General features: G+C 30.3%; 1 protein-coding gene across 13 annotated transcripts in view; it reads left to right on the top strand.

Annotated features, from left to right (window-relative positions):
• Positions 1-18,959, top strand: part of RYR2 (ryanodine receptor 2) — a 766,826-nt gene that overhangs the window by 612,691 nt on the left and 135,176 nt on the right. For all 13 annotated transcript variants that reach the window (XM_074222945.1, XM_074222939.1, XM_074222937.1 and 10 more), the window contains 6 exons: positions 314-634; positions 3,303-3,543; positions 5,963-6,050; positions 12,592-12,684; positions 14,132-14,302; positions 15,972-16,031. In XM_074222945.1, coding sequence (XP_074079046.1) covers positions 314-634; positions 3,303-3,543; positions 5,963-6,050; positions 12,592-12,684; positions 14,132-14,302; positions 15,972-16,031 — 974 coding nt within the window. The remainder of the gene's footprint in view (positions 1-313; positions 635-3,302; positions 3,544-5,962; positions 6,051-12,591; positions 12,685-14,131; positions 14,303-15,971; positions 16,032-18,959) is intronic.

Genomic DNA, 18,959 nt, shown 5'->3' with positions numbered 1-18,959 from the left:
CATATGTAAGCTTTACCTTATATTTTTTTGTTTTCCCTTCACACACACACACACACACACACACACACAAATATATGTATGTATACACATACACACACACACATGCCACCAAGCTGCCCCATTGCATTTTCTTAGCCTTTTAAAACAAGAACTGTTTGCTATTTCATGGAACAGAGGAAAGAAAATAAAATACTCACAATGCCTCACATCTATGACTCAGCATATAAATAAAGTAAATTAATAGAAATCTAAAAAGAGTATATGTCCTATCTAGATTTCCTTCTTTGAATATTTTAATAATGTTTTGGTCCAGCTCTCAATTTGCCGACTAGTGTGGAAGAGGTTTGTCCAAATATACCATCGTTGGAGAAACTTATGGATGAAATTGTAGAACTTGCAGAATCTGGGATTCGCTATACACAGATGCCGCATGTCATGGAAGTGATTCTGCCCATGTTATGTAGCTATATGTCCCGTTGGTGGGAACATGGACCTGAAAGCAATCCTGACAAGGCAGATACATGCTGTACAGCCCTGAATTCAGAACACATGAACACACTTCTGGGGAATATACTGAAAATCATTTATAATAACCTGGGGATTGATGAAGGAGCCTGGATGAAGAGGTTAGCAGGTAAGATTTTGAAAGAATAAAACCATATTTAAAAAATATTTTTCTTATGAACAGTTTTGAACAAGTAAAAACTATGTAATCTTTTGTTCATATTATTTATGGAAACAAGGTTTTTCTTCTACTGACTAGTGAAACTGGTTTATTTCTTATAGTTATCACTTGTTTTAGAAATTATCACAGCTTATCTAAAAATACTAATACTAATGATAACAATAATAAAACATTCTGTTGATTTTTCTGTGTGAATCAAGAAACTTTTATGCTAAATCTCATAGTTAATAATTTAATAACTTTCTAAATATTTAATTTTTCAAGATTCCCAAATAAACAAATTTCTCAAAGCTTAAGAAACTATCCTTCAATTTATAGAAGATCCACTGAATTAGATGACCAGATAATTCTTTCATTACACTGTCAATCTAGAAGTATATTAAAATGAGAAAATTACTTTTTTAAAAAAGCCAAACCTTCTCAGTTTACTTTTCCTACTTACTATGCTTCACTCTGCCCTTGTCTTCATGTTTGCATTGGACTCTTTTTGCTTAGCTCTGGAGAATTGGGCTGAGGCAACTGATTCTATTATAGAAAGAGAAAAAGAATAGTTACATAAATTATTTATTGGAGACCTTGTCTTTAAATCCATAAGAAGGTTTGAGAAACTATAATGAATGAATGGAGGAAATTCACAGACTGTGATAGATTGAGGGCATTTGATTTTCTGATACTTTTATATATAACATAAGTGTAAGTGGCCATCTCTGTAAAACCTTATTCAGTTGATGAAAGAGTAGTTTGATCTAAAAGAAGAGTCTCTAGAAAGGACTCTGAAAAACCTGGGTTCATGTTACTATGAAGAAACTTCTGATGCAATTTTAAAAAATGCTGAGGGCTTGGTTAAATTGATACTATTGAAATAAAAACAAATTGTTAAAAAAAAGTAGGGATGTGGGACATATTTTTATGACCCTGCTCTCATGGATAAAGCTATATTATAAAAATGCCATACCATCTGGGGCCATAGTGCAGAAGAAAAGATTATTTAATCTGATCAGTACTCTAAGAGTTAAAGAAAAAGAAACTTTGGTGTGGGGAGCCCCAATGATTGTGGGAGAAATTTTGGATTAGACTCTGGAAATAACTTTAGTGAGGGATCTGAGGGATATGTTTGCTAGTGGTTGTGGATTTGGAATTAGTTAACAATGGAATGGAAGAAGGAAAAGAAAATGGCACTTTTGGTGATAATCCTGATTTTAGATAGTAATTGATTAATTTCATTTTTTAATTGTTAGATTCATTCATTTTATTAATTTTATTTAGAAATTATTATTAATAGTTTTTAAAATAATGTTACCTTACTGTGGAGTGTTATTTAAAAATTATTCAAAAAATATCTTTGATACAATTTCTTAGCTTTTTTTATAGTAGTACTTGTAAAAGTATAGAAGTATTCCTTTTTTTTGATAATTTTAAATTTGTAAGTTTCAGGTGACTTGTGAAAACTCATTTTAAAATATTTTTCTCAGAGCTTTGAAAAACAGTTAACAAGGATAATGGTATAATAAGCATAGTATTTTCCTTAAAAATTGTGTGTATTGATAAGAAACTTTATCATTATGATTGAATAAATAATTGAAAAAGAAAAAAGTTAATTTAAAAAAATCTAACAATACAAAAGCTATTATTTAATACTTTAATTTAGGCAGGGTAATCCAATATTCACCGATCTCCTTGAGGAATAAAAATATTCAACCAATACATAAGATTCTTTTATAGCTAATTTTAGGAGATAAGGAAGTGAAATTTATTTTGCTTTCCTTAAAATAAATGTGGTTAATTACATTCTTTTACTTTTATTTCTTGCCCTGTGAATTTCCATCATGCATCATTGGTCTAAGACTGATAAAAAAGTTGTATTCAATTCAATCCAACAAAGATTTTAAAATGTTTATTATTTGTAAGTTTGGTTTTAGTCAGTGTGGATCATTGTTGTTATTAGGTGAATTCACTATCAAAATAAGTTATCACTTGCTTTGTAATTTATGGTCTGAGAGAGTGTCCTGGGGCACTGAGAAGTTAAATATTTGCCCAGAATCACTTGGCCAGTTTGGATCAAAGGAATGCACAGCTCATCCTGACTCTTGATTCACTTCATCATCATAGACCAAGATACTGAGGATATGAAAATCAAATCCAAACAAAACCAAAGCAAGCAAAAATGAAATACTTGTCCTCAGGGAACTTTCATTCTACAGGTGGGATATAACATGAAAATTGAAGTAATTTAAGAGGAAGAGATTATTAACTAGAGGTCTCTTAAAGGACTTGAAAATGAGGTGAGCACCTGAGCTGAACTTTGAAGGAAATTAGAAAGAAGTGTTAAAGGTGAAGGAGTTTGTTCTAACAATGGGGGACAATCTGTGCAAAACCAAGAAGACTTAAAATAAAATATTAAGTTGTATTATAATGAATGAGAATTTTATTTTTCTATTTTAGTTCTGAGTTAGATGCCCATCTTTAAGAAAAAAGAAAACAAAAAACCCTGCAAAAAACTAGGAAGGATGTTATTATCCTTTTATGTGTGTATATTTATATTTGTGTATTTATGTATATAGTGATAAAATAAATGTGTAGATATAGTTTAAAATGCTAAATACCTGGTTTCAAACAGTGTTTTCCCAGCCTATCATAAACAAAGTGAAATCCCAACTCTTGAAGTCGCATTTCCTGCCACTGATGGAGAAGCTCAAGAATAAAGCAGCTATAGTAGTATCTGATGAAGACCACCTCAAAGCTGAAGCCAGAGGTGACATGTCTGAGGCTGAGCTTCTTATTCTAGATGAATTTACCACCCTGGCACGAGATCTTTATGCCTTCTATCCTCTGTTAATTAGATTTGTGGATTTTAATAGGTAGGTATTTTTTTTAAGACAGTAATTTCACCAATTCATTTCCATTTCAGTTTAGACATGAGTATCCATCCCCCTTCTAACTTGACCCATCCCTGCATATCTGGGAATGAGATTAGTTTTGAGGTTATTTATTTATTTATTTAAAATGTGGGCTGGGGTAATTTAACTTTACAGTAAATCTAAAATTGTTACAGCCTTTTTTTTTATCTCCATCAGTATGCTTCTTCATCTAAAACTGACTGATTGAAAAGTGTGAACTTCTTTTGACTATACCACATCCATTCTTATGGAAACACTAGAAAGAGATAGGAATCAATGGAATCTTTTAAAAAATAAATAGAATCTATCTAAAGCCAAGAAGAAGCATTATCTCTGGGGTAATCTAGAAGTCTTTCTAATTAGATAAAGGATAAAACAAGAATGTACATTATCTCTGTTATTATTCATTATTAGGATAGAAATACTAACTATCAATAATATAAGAAAAAGAAATTGAAGGAATAAGAATTAGAAACAAAAAATAAAACTTTTGCAGATCCTTTTGCAGATCATCTTTTACAGTTGGTATATGGTATGCTAGAGAATCAGCTAAAAACTATTTACAACAACAACTTTAGGAGAATTGCAGGATATGAAATAAATCCACATAAATCATTAAAATTCCTCTCTCTTACACTAACTCAAAAAAAAGCCCTCACAGGAAGTCATAGGGAGATTTTCTTTAAAATAATTTCAAATTGTATCCAGTGTTTGAGAGTCAACACACAAGAAATTATATGAATATAATTATAAAGCACTCCACATAAAGAATTAAACAATTGGAGAAATATTAATTGCTCATGGATGTTTGGAAACAGTATAATAAAAATGATAATATAACCTAAGTTAATTTAATTATTCAGTGCTATGTCAAACAAACTACCAAGGAATTATTTTATGGAGCTAGAAAAAATAATAACAAAATCCATCTAGAGGAACAAAAGGTCAAGAATAACATGGCAATCAATTAAAATATTAGAGAAGGTGACTTAGTAGTATCAGACATCAAATTATATTACAAAGTGGTAATCATCAAAACAATCTGTAGTAGCTAAGAGCTAGAGTGAAGGATCAATGGAACATTAGTAAATGTCAATAGTAATCTAGTATTTGATATATTTAATACATCCTACCTATTAGGGTAAGGACTCACTATTTGACAAAAACTAGTGAAAAAACTGGAAAGCAGTCTGGCAGAAAGTAGGCATAAATAAATATTTCACACTGTATATCAAGAAAAGTTTAAAATGGGTCCATGGTTTATACATAAGGGATGATATCATAAATTAGGGGAATATAGAAAAAAGTACCTGTAAGAGTAAGGGAAGAGTTTATGAACAAATGAGTTGGAGAGGATCATAGGAGGTGAAATGGATAATTTTGATTAAATTAAAAAGGGTTTTGCATAAAAATCAATTCATTCAAAGTTGAAAGGAAATAAAGAAACTGAGAAAAATATGCAACTAATCCAATTTTATAGAAGTAAGAGCTATGCTCCAACTGATAAGTGGTCAGAGGATATGAACAGGCAATATTGTCAAGAAGAAATCAAAGATACCAAAAGTCTTATGAAAAATACTCTAAATCATTACTGATTAGAGAAATAAAAATTAAATCAGATTGACTAGGGTGTCAAAAAAAAAGTGATAAATATTGGAGAGGATGCGGAGCAAGAGGGATGCCAGTTCACTGCTGGTGGAATTTTGAACTGATATAGCCATTTCAGAGAATAATTTAGAGCTTTACACTGGACTTACCTTTTGATCCAGCAGTACTACTGCTAGATATATATCCCAAAGAAAAAGAAAAAGGATGCATATTTACAAATTTAGAGCAGCTCTTTATGAGCTGATGGAAAGCGAAGTGAGCATAGTACCAGCAATATTGTATGATAATCAACTCCGTAAGGCTTAGCTAATCTGATCAGTACAATGATCCATAACAATTTCAAAGAATTCATGATGAAAAATACTATTTCCAAAAAAGAGAATCTTTGAGTGCAGATTGAAGCATATCTCTTTTCATTATTTTTTACCCCTGGTAACATGGTTAACATGAAGATACTTTGCAGTTTGTTTTTATTTTGCCTTCTTAATGGGTAGAGGAGTGGGTGAAGGAGCAGGTGGAATGAGTAAGAAAATTTAGAAATGAAAAGAATTTTTTAAAAAAATCATGAGCTTAAATGGAAAAAAAAAATTTAATGGGCAAAGAGAAGGAAAATAAAAGTCTTAACAATAGCCAGAAAGAGTCAACTTAATAACATTAGAAAAAACACATGTGGCTAATCTTCCTTATTTGGTTATCAACTCCATTTGCCAAATGGGAAACTCATCACTTTAAGAAATAACTAAAAAAACACATTATTCATTGTCTGTTCTAGAGCAAAGTGGCTAAAAGAACCAAATTCTGAAGCAGAGGAATTATTCCGCATGGTGGCTGAAGTGTTTATCTACTGGTCAAAATCTCATGTAAGTAGGATACTATTGGCAGAAAGCTCTTACGTTAGTCTATAGTAAATGCTTTTAGCCTCACTAAAAAACACTCCCCCTTTCTCACCTTCTCCAATCACTTAGATTATGTGTGTGTGTATATATACCTATATATATATATCTATCTATATGTATTTTTTTTGAGAAGCTGCTTATGCCTCAACTCTTTCAACATCAGTAAACCTTTGCTTCCCATTATAATGGGAATATACTTTCGTTTATGAAAGTATCATGTCAACATAGAATATTACTTTTTAATAATTGAGATTATCTATAAAAACAAAATGAAAGATGTATTTGTCAACTCTTTGAAATGATTAAATATAGTTTAGACCCCCCCAAATGTATTTTATACAAAAATTATCTGTTTGGACTACCAGTATTTTTTAAATTGACAAGAGAATTGCAACTATCCCCTTTCTCTCTTGTAGATTCATTCTTAATTGCTACATAACATTTTTTATTGTTTAAAAGTCTTATTGCTAAAATATTTACCTTTATTTTTATATTCCATCAATCATCTTAAATATTCTTTTTTCTATAATGTCATTTTAAATAAGTAATAGCCATAAAAGTTGTTTTATATATAAAATTTAAGAAAGAAAAATATAATCTTTAAAAAAATTTAAATTTTATAAAATGAATCTTAATGCTGTGGCCTAAAATACAATTTTGTAGAAATTCAGAATATTTATGTGATAAGAGCACTATTAGTATTTTTTTCTTTTGGGAGTGGTATAAGGAATCACTAGATTTATCTGTTACTAGCTGTATGCTATTGAGCAAGTAGTTTAATCCCTATGAATCTTGATTTCCTCATCTTAATAAAATGAGAAATAGACAGCATGACATAATACAGAATGTTGTCCTAGGAGTCAAAAAAAAAACTTGATTTCAAATTCTAACTTTGCATGATCTGAAGGTAAGTCAGCTATGGTCTTAGGACCTCAGTCAACTTCCTATAAATCAATCAACAAACATTTAATAATTGCTGACTATGTGCTAAGTACTGAGGACACAAAAATATTTACTCAAGTATTTCAATTATTTAAATATCTGATATTTATAATATCAATACATTTGTAGTTAGAAAGATCCTTATAAATTATCTAATCCAACCTCATACCTTATTCATTAGTTCCCTTTGCATGGAAGTTTTAAAATTTACCATTTTAAATTAATCAAATAGTCAATTTTTCAGAATTATTTAAAGCTTTAAATGACATCTTTCCACAAGAGCTTTTCAAGGCTACTACTTTACATAGGGGGAAAATGATCTGAGCTACAACTTTCTTTTTTTATAAGGGAAAAAAAGAAGTCTAAAAGACTTTAGAATTCTGATCAACTTTAATAATTAACCACAAGTCTAAAAAAATGAAGACAAAACATGCTATTCAAGGGGTGATAAACTTAAAACATAGAAACAATTTTAGACTAACTTTTATAGGGGTTTGTTTTGCTAAGCTTGTAGCTATATATTGAGTGATTTTTTTCTCATTTAGGATGGGGTAGTGGGAAAAATAGATTAATTTTAAAAATTCTGTTAGTTGAAAAATAAAAATAATGAACTTTTAAAAAAGAATCAGAGAACCATAGAGCTGATGTGATACACTCAAGATCAAACAGCAAATTTGCAGCAGAACATTGAATACTGGCCTTCTGATATTCGAACTAGGTTTTTTTTACTTGTTTTGACACCTCTGTGATTGTTTCTCAGTATTCTCTGATATTGTTTTCAGTTATCATGCTTTCTAAATGTTCTGAAATAGTATGTCATACTGAAATGAGAATACTAGAGTTGTTGTTAAAATTTGGTAGATGGGGCAGCCAGGTGGTGCAGTGTATAGCGCACCAGCCCTGGAGTCAGGAGGACCTGCGTTCAAATCCTGCCTCAGACACTTAATGCAGCTGTGTGACCTTGGGCAAGTCACTTAACCCCATTGCCTTAAATAAAATAAAATCTGGTAGACAATATTGAAATGTTGTATGAATTTTATTGTTTGAGTATATATGCCTAATTCCCTGCCAGGATTTTTATTTTTTGCATTTTGAATGATGACTGAATGTCTTCCTTAGATTTGGGGGGTACTTATGAAATTATATTTCAATTGCATTCACTTAATATTATGTATCTAGAATAACATTCAATAAGTTTTTGAAATATATTGACTTATCAAACAACTAAATAATTTTTAATGAATTAAGGAAAATAACCATAATAATTAGAACTTTTTTTGAAAGAAATATACTAATCTGTGTAAAAATAGAACCCATTAACCACAGCTTTCCTTGCATTTATTATTACCCTCTTTGGGTGCTTCTTCTTTTGAGTTTTCTGAATTCATGGAGCTCCATGTTTTACAATCATAAAGTGTGACCAATAGAATGCTCATATTAAAGAGAAGAGTTTTTATACTAATAAAGCACTTTGGGGTCATTGAATGCCTTTCGAAATATTATTCAACTAGTCTTTGCCTAGTTAGGTTTGGGTTCAGCTTCAGTGATATATATTATCTGCCTAAGATAAGTAGATTGGAAACTTAACAAACTTATCCTAAAATTTTTTATCCTTTATACCTGAACAACCAAATTGACATCATAAATGTTGTGGTTGATATTCAGTGTGTCTGACTATAACTAATCAGATCAAAGATAGTCTGTATGATCATTTTGAATATGCATGTCTCTAAATTTGTATATTTGCTATCTACTACAATTCTGTTTTATTTAAAGAGCACAGTGCCTACTTTGATACATCATGCCATGCTGAATGGTCCTATACGTTGTTTTCCATGGAGAGCAATAGAGACCAGTGTTCTTCAGAGAGTTCTTGATTTTTTTTTTAAACAATTTATTGTTCTTTTTTTTTTAGCTTTTTGTAAGGCAAATGGGGTTAAGTGGCTTGCCCAAGGCCACACAGCTAGGTAATTATTAGTGTCTGAGACCGGATTTGAACCCAGGTACTCCTGACTCCAGGGCCGGTGCTTTATCCACTGCGCCACCTAGCCGCCCCTTGAGTTTTTTTTTCACTTCTTTTGGCTACCATGCTAAGCACCTGCCCTGTATGTATTCTCTGTGAAACAGTCTTTTAAGGCAAACATGTTTTGGAACTCAGTCTCATTGGAGTTGCTTTCTGCTTAGAATGGTACTGGATTCTATAGTCCTTAGCACAACCCTACCCTTAGATTACTTTATATTCTTTTACTTGCCCTAATTACCAAACTCTCCATCTACCAAAACTGTCATAAATTTTTTCAGTCCTATTCATCATCAAAAAAAGCATATATAAAGATGTGTATCATGTGTCAATTATTTAAATAATATACTTTTCTCTATTTGGATTCTAGTCTTCACATTCTTCTTAAGTAGCAGTACTGTTCTTGGAAAGTCTTTTAACCTCTCTGTAACCTCCCTAAGCATTATGAAAATAATTTCTCACATGAAACATTATTGTATGATTTTTTAAAAAAATAATAGTTATTTTTCAATTTAAATGATTTATTTTTCAGTTGAAATTACTTTGTCTCTCCCAATAGTTCCTATCCCCATTGAGAAAATTTTGAAAAGAAAAAGGAAAGAAAGGAGGAAAAAAGGAGGAAAACATAACCATCAATACATAGTTATATAGTCTAGCAAAATTAGTAGTATAAAATATGTCAGTTTCTGCATTTTAAGTGTATCATATGTGTCAGAAATTGAATGGTTTTGTTTTATTTTCATTTTTTTCACACTTGTGGTTTATCATTAGAAGTGAGCAGAATTCTAAATTATTTTAAAGTTGTTTCTCTCTGCATTGCTATGACTAAGTTCAAATAGTAAATCCCAGGAAGTGTTCACATGTATTATAATTTGTACTTTTTTGAAGTTTTAATAATCTGAAAATATGATATTTAGTTCCAGCCCAATGGAATTATGCAGTGTAACTTTTAATAATGTGCCTACTTCTTAGAATTTATTATTTGTATTAATAGGGTCCTACTTGTAATGTTATTATTGAATAAATGTTTTCATATTATTGAATAAAAAGTTCTGCTTACTTCACTTTTTCTTGGTTCCTAGAGGTCTTGCTATTTTTCTCTAAAATTGTGCATTTCATCATTTATACATATAGTAATATTGCTGTATATATATATATATATATATATATATATATATATATATATAACAAGTATTTTTTCATTACATTCACATACTACAATTTGTTTAACTGTTCATAGGAGGATTTAATTTCCAGTTATGGTCTACCACTAAAAAAGTTCTATAAATGTTTATACTAATAAATCAATAAGCCTAGGAGTGATATGGCTGAGTCAAAAGGTATGCACAATGTAACTTTCGGGGCATAGTTTCAAATTACTTTCCAAAATGCCTGAACCAATTCACATTTCTACCAACAGTTTACCAGCACACCTGTTTTTTCACAGCCTCTTTAATATTTGTCATATTCTTTTGTCATCTTTACCCGTCTTTTAGTTTTGAGTGAAACTTCAGAATTGTTTTTAATGTCATTTTCTCTAAATACTAATGTTTGAGAGAACATTTTTAAATGATTGTTGATAGCTTTGTTTTATTCCTTTGAGAATTGCTTTTCATGTCCTTTTATGATTTATTCGGGAGAGGTTTTTAATCTTATAAATTAGAGTCATCTTATTTTTCTTAGAAATGAGACTATTTTAAGAGAAGCATATTTAAATTTTTTTTTAATTTCCAGGTACTTCCTTCCCTTCTAATTTTTACTATAATAGATTTGTTTGTGTAAAAAAAAACTTTTTAAAATTTTATATAATCCAAATTGTTCATTTTGTCTTGTGTGATCTTGTCACTTGTTGATTCATGAACTCTACCCATTTCCATGTATCCAAAGGAAACTTGTTCACTACTCTAATTTGTGTCAGATGTGACCTATTCTTATTTTGGTATATAATATTATTGAATTAAGGGATACATTTTGCTTTAAAATTTATTGAAAATGTTATTTCATATTTTCATGAGAAATGAAGACATAGAAATGTTATAAAGTAATGAGATAGAAATATAGTCAAATAATTTCTTTAGCCAATCGGTACAACTACCCTCTACCAAAACTCATTAAAGCTACCAAAGAAGAAAACAGTTGGGTTAGAATTGTATTTCCTTTAATTTTTTACTGATGGTGAATATTTTAAAAAAACATAAAATTTCTACAATTCTCCCCACTTTAAAACTTTGAAGATAATCATGGAATTTTCCCAACATATCAATTACTTTAATTTCTAAAAACAATAACACAGTACCATATACATGGTATGAGTTTGTCAATCTTACCAAGGCATATAGAACACATATGATAAATAAGTTACTGAAAATTAATATCTTCTGGCATTCAATATTTGAAGAAAGCTTTAAATAAATGATTTTCAACATCAGCCATGTCTTGTAGGTATGTTTTTTAAAAATTATCTCTTAGAAATACATACTGATGATTATTTTGAATCATATTTTTAAATTTATTTTAAAAATTTATTTATTTTCATCCATATGTACATGTATATTTTTAAGTTACAAAATTGTCTTCCACCCTCCCTTCCCACATCCCTTCCCCTCAGTGGTGAATAGTCAGGTTATCATTGTACATGCATATTTTGATAAGCATATTGACAGATTAGTTATTTTCAATATGAATAATTAGGATTAAGGGAAAGAGATACATAAGAGATAATTTTTATAAAGTGTTCATCAGATTCTGAAGGGTTGTCTTTTGTTTTATTTTGTTTTGTTTTGTTTTTCTTCCTCTGGATGGGGATAACATTGTCCATAGCTGGTCTAATATAGTTGTCCTAGCTCTCTGAACTGCTGAGAGGAGCTGCTTCCATCAAGGTTGATCATCTCACCATACTGTTGTTAATATTACATTGTTCTCTTGATTTGTATCATATTTTTCTTCTGTTTAAAGATTAAATTGGACTGATTAATTGACTGATTTTTCAATATGAGATTTATAATTGCTATATTAATATAAAAGTTGAGTCCTCTGTAAAAGGAAGGTACTGAACTATTTTTCTATCAAAAATTATTAGACATTTGTGTGCAAAATGTTCACTATTATAACCATAAGAATTTCCTTAAGATTTTGTTATATTTATATTTGCATCATTAATGGGTAAATTTTGTGATTTGATATAATTTGATTTTTTAAAAATAATTAAGCACATAATTTCTAAAATATTTCTTAAAAACCTGATTCTGTGCTCATTGCAATTTTAAAAAATTTGGCTCCACCATCATTTCCCAGTTATTTAATATATTTTAAACAAATATGATAGATAGATAGATAGATAGATAGATGGATGGATAGATAGATAAATAGATAGATAGATAGATAGATAGATAGATAGATAGATAGATAGATGAAAATAAAAAAAGAATTTGACACTTAGGATGGAAAGCCATACTGTAGTGGACCACTGTTACTTCTCTTCAACTTTAGCTTAGCTCTTTCCATAAGTGATTTTTAACTTAAATTTCTTGTGCAACTTTCCAGAATTTCAAAAGAGAAGAGCAGAACTTTGTGGTTCAAAATGAAATCAACAACATGTCTTTTCTCATTACTGATACCAAGTCAAAGATGTCAAAGGTACTCTAAATCTATTTCATGATTCCAGGAGACATCTCACCTTATTTTCTTTTATAGGTTAATTATGAAAAAGAGCATGAGAATAGTTTTAATTGTTAATTAGTCAATCACCACATCTATAGTAGTTTTCATGGCGTTTTAAGTTATCTCAAGAGGTTGAAATGCTTCTTACTATAAAATATGAATTATATGTTAATTCTTCCATGAGCATAGTTTTCTTTTTTATTAGACATATACTTCACAATAAATGTAGTGAGAGATGATGAGAGTCTGAACTAATGCAGTGGGTTTTTTTTAATAGATGTTATGGAGGTATAAATTATAATGGTTGGGAACTGATTGGATATTTGAGTGAGAGTGAGGAGCTGATAATGATGCCAAGGTTACAAACATTTGAATAGAAAAATGTTGAAATAGTTAAGTTTGTTGGAGTTAATGGAAAGATAATAACTTCAATTTTTATATGAGTTGGATATGAGATACCTTCAGCAAATACAGTTTAAAATGTTCACTAAGCTGCCAGTGATGCAATACTACAGTTCAAGAGAGAAAGACTTAGCATTTATAACAATCCATGAGTCATCTGAATAAAAAAGGTAATTATACCCACAGGAGCTATTAAAATTATCCAGTGAAAGTACATTAACAAGAGAAAAGAGCCTAGGACAATCTTAAGGGACACCCTCAGATAATGTTATTAAATCATTTCAGTATTTTTCAACTTTTTGTGACCCCTTTTGGGGGTCTTGGCAAGTATACTGAAGTGGTTTGCCATTTCCTTTTCCAGCTCATTTTACAGTGGAGGCAAACAGGATTAATTGACTTGCCCAGGGTCATACAGCTAGTAAGTGTCTGAGGCTGAATTTGAACTTGCGAAGATGTTTCCAAATTTACTGTCTATTCACTTCACCACCTAGCTACCCATGATAGGAATGAGGATCTAGTAAAAGTGAAGAGAAGGAGCAGTCCCCAAACCTGATGAGAATAGTGTTACAAATACCAAGAAAGAAGGAAGTTTCCAGCACAAGAAAGTGGTTAGCAGTATTGAATGCTGCAGAAAGGTCTGAAAGTGTAAGGGTTAAGAAGAGACCATTAAATGTAACAATTAGGAGATTTTCAGCAATTTTGGACCTAATATTTTCAAATGAGTAATAATTACAAAAGGATTAGAGAAAAGTAAGAGAAAAGGAAGTTTATGAAAATGTGGATAACAATTTCTTTTCTCTTAAAAGAGGGGGAAAAAACTATAAACGAAGGACATTAAGGAGTATGGATGGGATTGTGAAATTATCAGAAGCTAAAGAAAAAATTAGATAAGAATCACTCCAAAAAATAGTAGGTTCCTCAAAAACTTTGCTAAGGAAAGGAAAAATATGAATTTCATAAAGAAACAAATGGGTAGAAGAAAAACTGATGCTAACTATAATCTCTCATGCTTGTACCACAGGCAGCAGTCACAGATCAGGAAAGGAAGAAAATGAAACGCAAAGGAGACAGATATTCTATGCAGACCTCTCTTATCGTAGCAGCCCTGAAAAGATTACTGCCTATTGGATTGAATATTTGTGCACCTGGAGACCAAGAATTAATTGCCCTAGCCAAAAATCGGTTTAGTATGGTAAGGACAAGTATTTTTTTTCCCTGGCTTTCATTAGCAAGTTACCAACTAAAAATTCCAGGCTATTTATTCACCTCTCTCTTGTCAATCCTCTCTATTTGTTTCACAAACATTGAATGTTTATTAAACTTTCACTTTATATATGGTAGAGCATATATATATATATATATACATATATATATATATATAGCATATAATATGCTTGGCAAAAAGGTTATTTTTTCTTAATAATGAATTCTTTTGGATAGTTTCCCCATTAATTTAAAACTTTACTTTTTGTAATCAAACAATTTACCTTTTAAATTTTAAGTTATAGAAGCTACCTCACCATATGTTTCAGGACTAAACCAATGAATTAAGAGTTGGAAGTTATAACAAAGTCATCCATTCAAACCTCTAATTTTACAGTGGTTATGGAACTTTCTCAGAGTTATACATGATAAATAATTGACAAACCTGGAATCCGAAATTTATTCTTCTAATGCTAAATTCAGTGCTCTTTCTACTTTTCAGGCTGTTTCCTATTCACTCATACTTCATTTACAGATAGCACTAAAAATCCAAAATGTTTGACCATATGAGATCATACTATACATTTAATGATTCATTGTTGGTATGATTTATAAAGGGTAATTACTTATATGAAAAATCAAGTACTAAAATAATGTAATAACTAATTTTCAAGTTTTGAGGTATTTGTACCAATAGGGTACTCTGTTCTGACTTCTTTTTATTCCTATTATTTCTTCTTCCTGGTAATGAGAAAATTGAGGGAAAATGCTCTTGCAAAAATGATGGCAATTATAATAGCAAATATTTATATAATATTTTAAGGCTTACAAAGCATTTTCTTTACAATAACCCTAGAACGAAATAATGTGAGTATTCTTAGCCTTATTTTCAGATAAGGAAACTACAAGTCAGCTAGGTTAAGAAACTTTTTCCAGTCACAAAGCAATTGGAAAAACTAGGACTAAAACCTAGACTTTATAATTTCCTATCTCATGTTCTTTCTATTACATTATGCTGCCTTTCAATAGTTGTATACATTGGGACTAAAGGGAATACATTTTACTTAACTCCAACTTCTGTTCTCATACATGAACACTGTATGTTTCTGTAGCATTCCAATGCAAATTTGAATATGGCCTGAAAAGAGCCCATAGTAGGTATGCAGTAAAAAGTGACTACTGTGACAGTTATTTGGATTATGACTGCAAATCCTCTAATAAGCCCATTTTTTTTTGCTGTAGCTATAATAAGGGTATATAGTTTCTATTCTATTGTGCAACTAAGAAAATTATCAAAAGCATAATTCAGTGTAAAATCAGAATTTTCAACCAATTGGTAAAGGAAATAAGCAAGAAAGCATCTTGTCACTTTTGTTAATATAAATGAAAAAAATTCCTTCTTTTAGATATCAGAACATTTAGTCTATCAGCAAAATAGGCTGCTTTGCTTGAAGTTGCTAAACTGTATAGAACAATTTTTAAAAGGATGTCCAAGTCTTTATATTATGTATATGTGTGTGTGGGGGAGGATTGGGGATCCTATAAACAGGATGACAATTCACACGTTATGCATATTCAAAAGAACTTGTGGTTTGTCCACGAATGAGCGGTCCTTGACCCCTTGATAAGTTATCCTTCTGATCTTTATTTCTTGGCAGAAAGACACAGAAGATGAAGTGCGTGATGTTATCCGCAGTAATCTTCATCTACAGGGCAAGGTAAGCCAGAGTATTTTCCAAAGCACATTCCATAGATTTCAAACTCCATATATTCAAACCTCAGAAATTCAGTGAAGCAAAATATTTTGCTCTGTCATTTTTTCCTCATTGTAAAAACCTCTGCTTTAAGAACAACCAAAAAAATCCATTTTCATAGAAATTCTGTACATATCATCCACAGATAAAACTAATTTTATAATCTGAAACTTTTCTCCAAAATTGTTGTAATGCTTACTTTGAGTTTCAGTAAATGAATGTGCATATTGTTAATATTTTTTGCTCTTTTTAGTAGAAAGGAGTCAAAGAAATAAGAAATTCTATAGAATAGAAAAATCTAAAAAATAATTATATTTTTGTTTCTTTAAATGTAGTTATATTTTGGAAATCAGTCATCTTTTTAGCTTGAGTACTATCAACTGTGCTAAGCATTAATTAAGGATAAGAAAGAAAAGTAACAATAATCCACAAACCCTACTTTAAGCGTAGGGAATGATGTGAAACATGTTTCAGTAAATATTTGTCCATATGAAAAATTATAATAGCATTTATGAATATTTATATAGTATAGTACTTACTACATGCCAGGCATTATGAGGAGAACTTTAAAAATATTACCTCAACAACTCTGAGAGGTAGATGCTAATATCATTCCCATTTTAGAGATGAAAAAACTGAGACAAACAGAGTTTAAGTGATTTTCCCGGGGAAGCATAGCTAGGAAGCCTCTTAGGCTGGTTCTGAATTCAGGTCTTTCTGATTCTAAGCCAGCCTTCCCATGTACTGTCTTACCTACCTGCCCTTTTCTTGTTGAGTCTTAGTTAAGGGTCACAAAGGATTTGATAGGTGATGTGTTTTGTTTTATAAGCTTCTTAATTAGGATTGAGATGGTATTTAATATCAAACTTTATTAGAGGAAACAGCAGTTTGAATTCCCTAAGTATTCTGAGACTGAGAATGTTAATAGGATATGCCTTATTGTCTGCCCTTTTAGAAAGTAGGTGGTAATTAGTGGGATAAATAATTACATAAGTTTTCAGTATAGAATGATAAATAATTGCATTTTAAAATGAAATTTCAGACTTTTAGTTTTTACATATTTTCCATGCATAAATTGTTAACTTTTTCTCAAGATGAAGTTCTTTTTCACATTTCTATGTATTCTTTGTCATAACAGTAGTTATGAATTTTAAAGTTTCATCTAGGCACTCAATCCCATTTTAAATGGTTTGTCTCTATTAAATTTCCAGTTTACTTTTGGGGGGTTATAGTCTCTCTTCACTCATTAAGAGACTTAAATTGATCACTGCTTCAATGACTTAGAAAAATGATTTTCTTAAAATGCCTTTAACTTTTAACTTGCCTCTCATTCAGGAAACTGCTGGCATTTAATATATCTTCCATATCTTCTATTTAAAGTTCTTAGAGTAAACACTAAATAAATTTGATAATTTAAAAAATGCTTGGTGTGCTTTACAAGAAAAACTCGTATGCTCAGTGTAATATAGCTGTGACTCATATAATGTAATAATGTCCTTAATATATTATGACCAAGATAAGGTGGGAAACCCTGCTTATATCTCAATTTGGACCAAACTATTTGCAACTTTTTAAAAGGAAAAAATATAAGTTTTAGCAGTTTTGAAAGAGTTTACTTTTATATTAGCCAATGAAATAAAAAAATATTTTAAGGGTTGGTTAATTATATTTGTTGAAATGTTGAAATGAATTAAACTTCAAACATAGCCATTATGTCATTGAATTTTTATAAATTAGTAACTGACAGCTAGAAAGAGAGTCAGGGAAACATTTTGAACAAGATCACAGGTAGGAAAATACCGTGAACATGTTTAGGGATGTCCATTGTTTCAGGCTATGTTTTTAACTCAATGTCAAAACCTGCAGTTGACAAGTTTACTGGTACTCATCAATTGTTGCTCCCACTTATAATGCATAAGATTTACCAAAATATTTCTAAACAATAAGTTGGTAAGGTATTCCATATATGATTACACCCATTTTACAAATGAGAAAACATGCTCAGAGTGGTAACTGATTTACTTATAGCATAGAGCTAGTTTGTTTGAACTAGAATGTGAGTTCAGGTTTCTTAACTCAAGGACCAACTGTCTTTGTGTTTCAATATGCTGCTGATTATTTTAGTACCAGGACAGAATGCCTTTTTTCCTTCTTAAATATCATCACTAAATATTAGTAAAAACATTCACTCACAAATAGTAGAGCAAGACTTTTTGACTTTTCAAGATAACTTAAGAAGCCTACTATGGTAGGGTGATTACAAAGTCACTGATATATTAAGCATCGCATTGTCTATGTTAAATTCAACTTGTGAAAATTTAACATCATTGTAGTATTGCTTTTATAGTCTCAATTTTCTGTATGCATGGACTATTTTCTATTTTTCATTATGAAATCAATTTCTTACAGTAGCATGTTTTTTGAAACTACTTAATATAAGCATGAATTAGTGGAACATTTATCATTTTGAGAATCAGAAGACTTCAGTTTAAAGAATGACTGTGCTATTTACCACCTATGTGATTTTTCTGTACTTTCTATACCTCCATTTATTCATTTGTATGATGATTTTTGAAGTAGACAGTGACTAATCTCTTCCAACTCAATATTATATTTCTATAACATTAACTGTGATTTGTTTGTTTAGAGTCCTATCACTAATTTTCTGGAAAAATATACATTACTACTTTCTGTTTTTAAACCCAAGCATGCTTAATATTTCCTTAGGGAGAAGAAATTCTTCCTCATAGTTATGTCAAAATTCAAAATAAATGTATTCCTAAAAAACTATCCATTTTTTCCATTTTTCCTTAAATTATATGTGGATTGGAACTATTTAAGTGACCAGATCAAAAGACTAGTCATTAATGATTTGATATAAAGTTGGAAAGA

Source organism: Macrotis lagotis, chromosome 2 (genome assembly GCF_037893015.1).
Source record: "Macrotis lagotis isolate mMagLag1 chromosome 2, bilby.v1.9.chrom.fasta, whole genome shotgun sequence".
NCBI classification, from domain to species: domain Eukaryota; kingdom Metazoa; phylum Chordata; class Mammalia; order Peramelemorphia; family Peramelidae; genus Macrotis; species Macrotis lagotis.
This window is presented reverse-complemented; position numbering and strand designations above follow the sequence as displayed.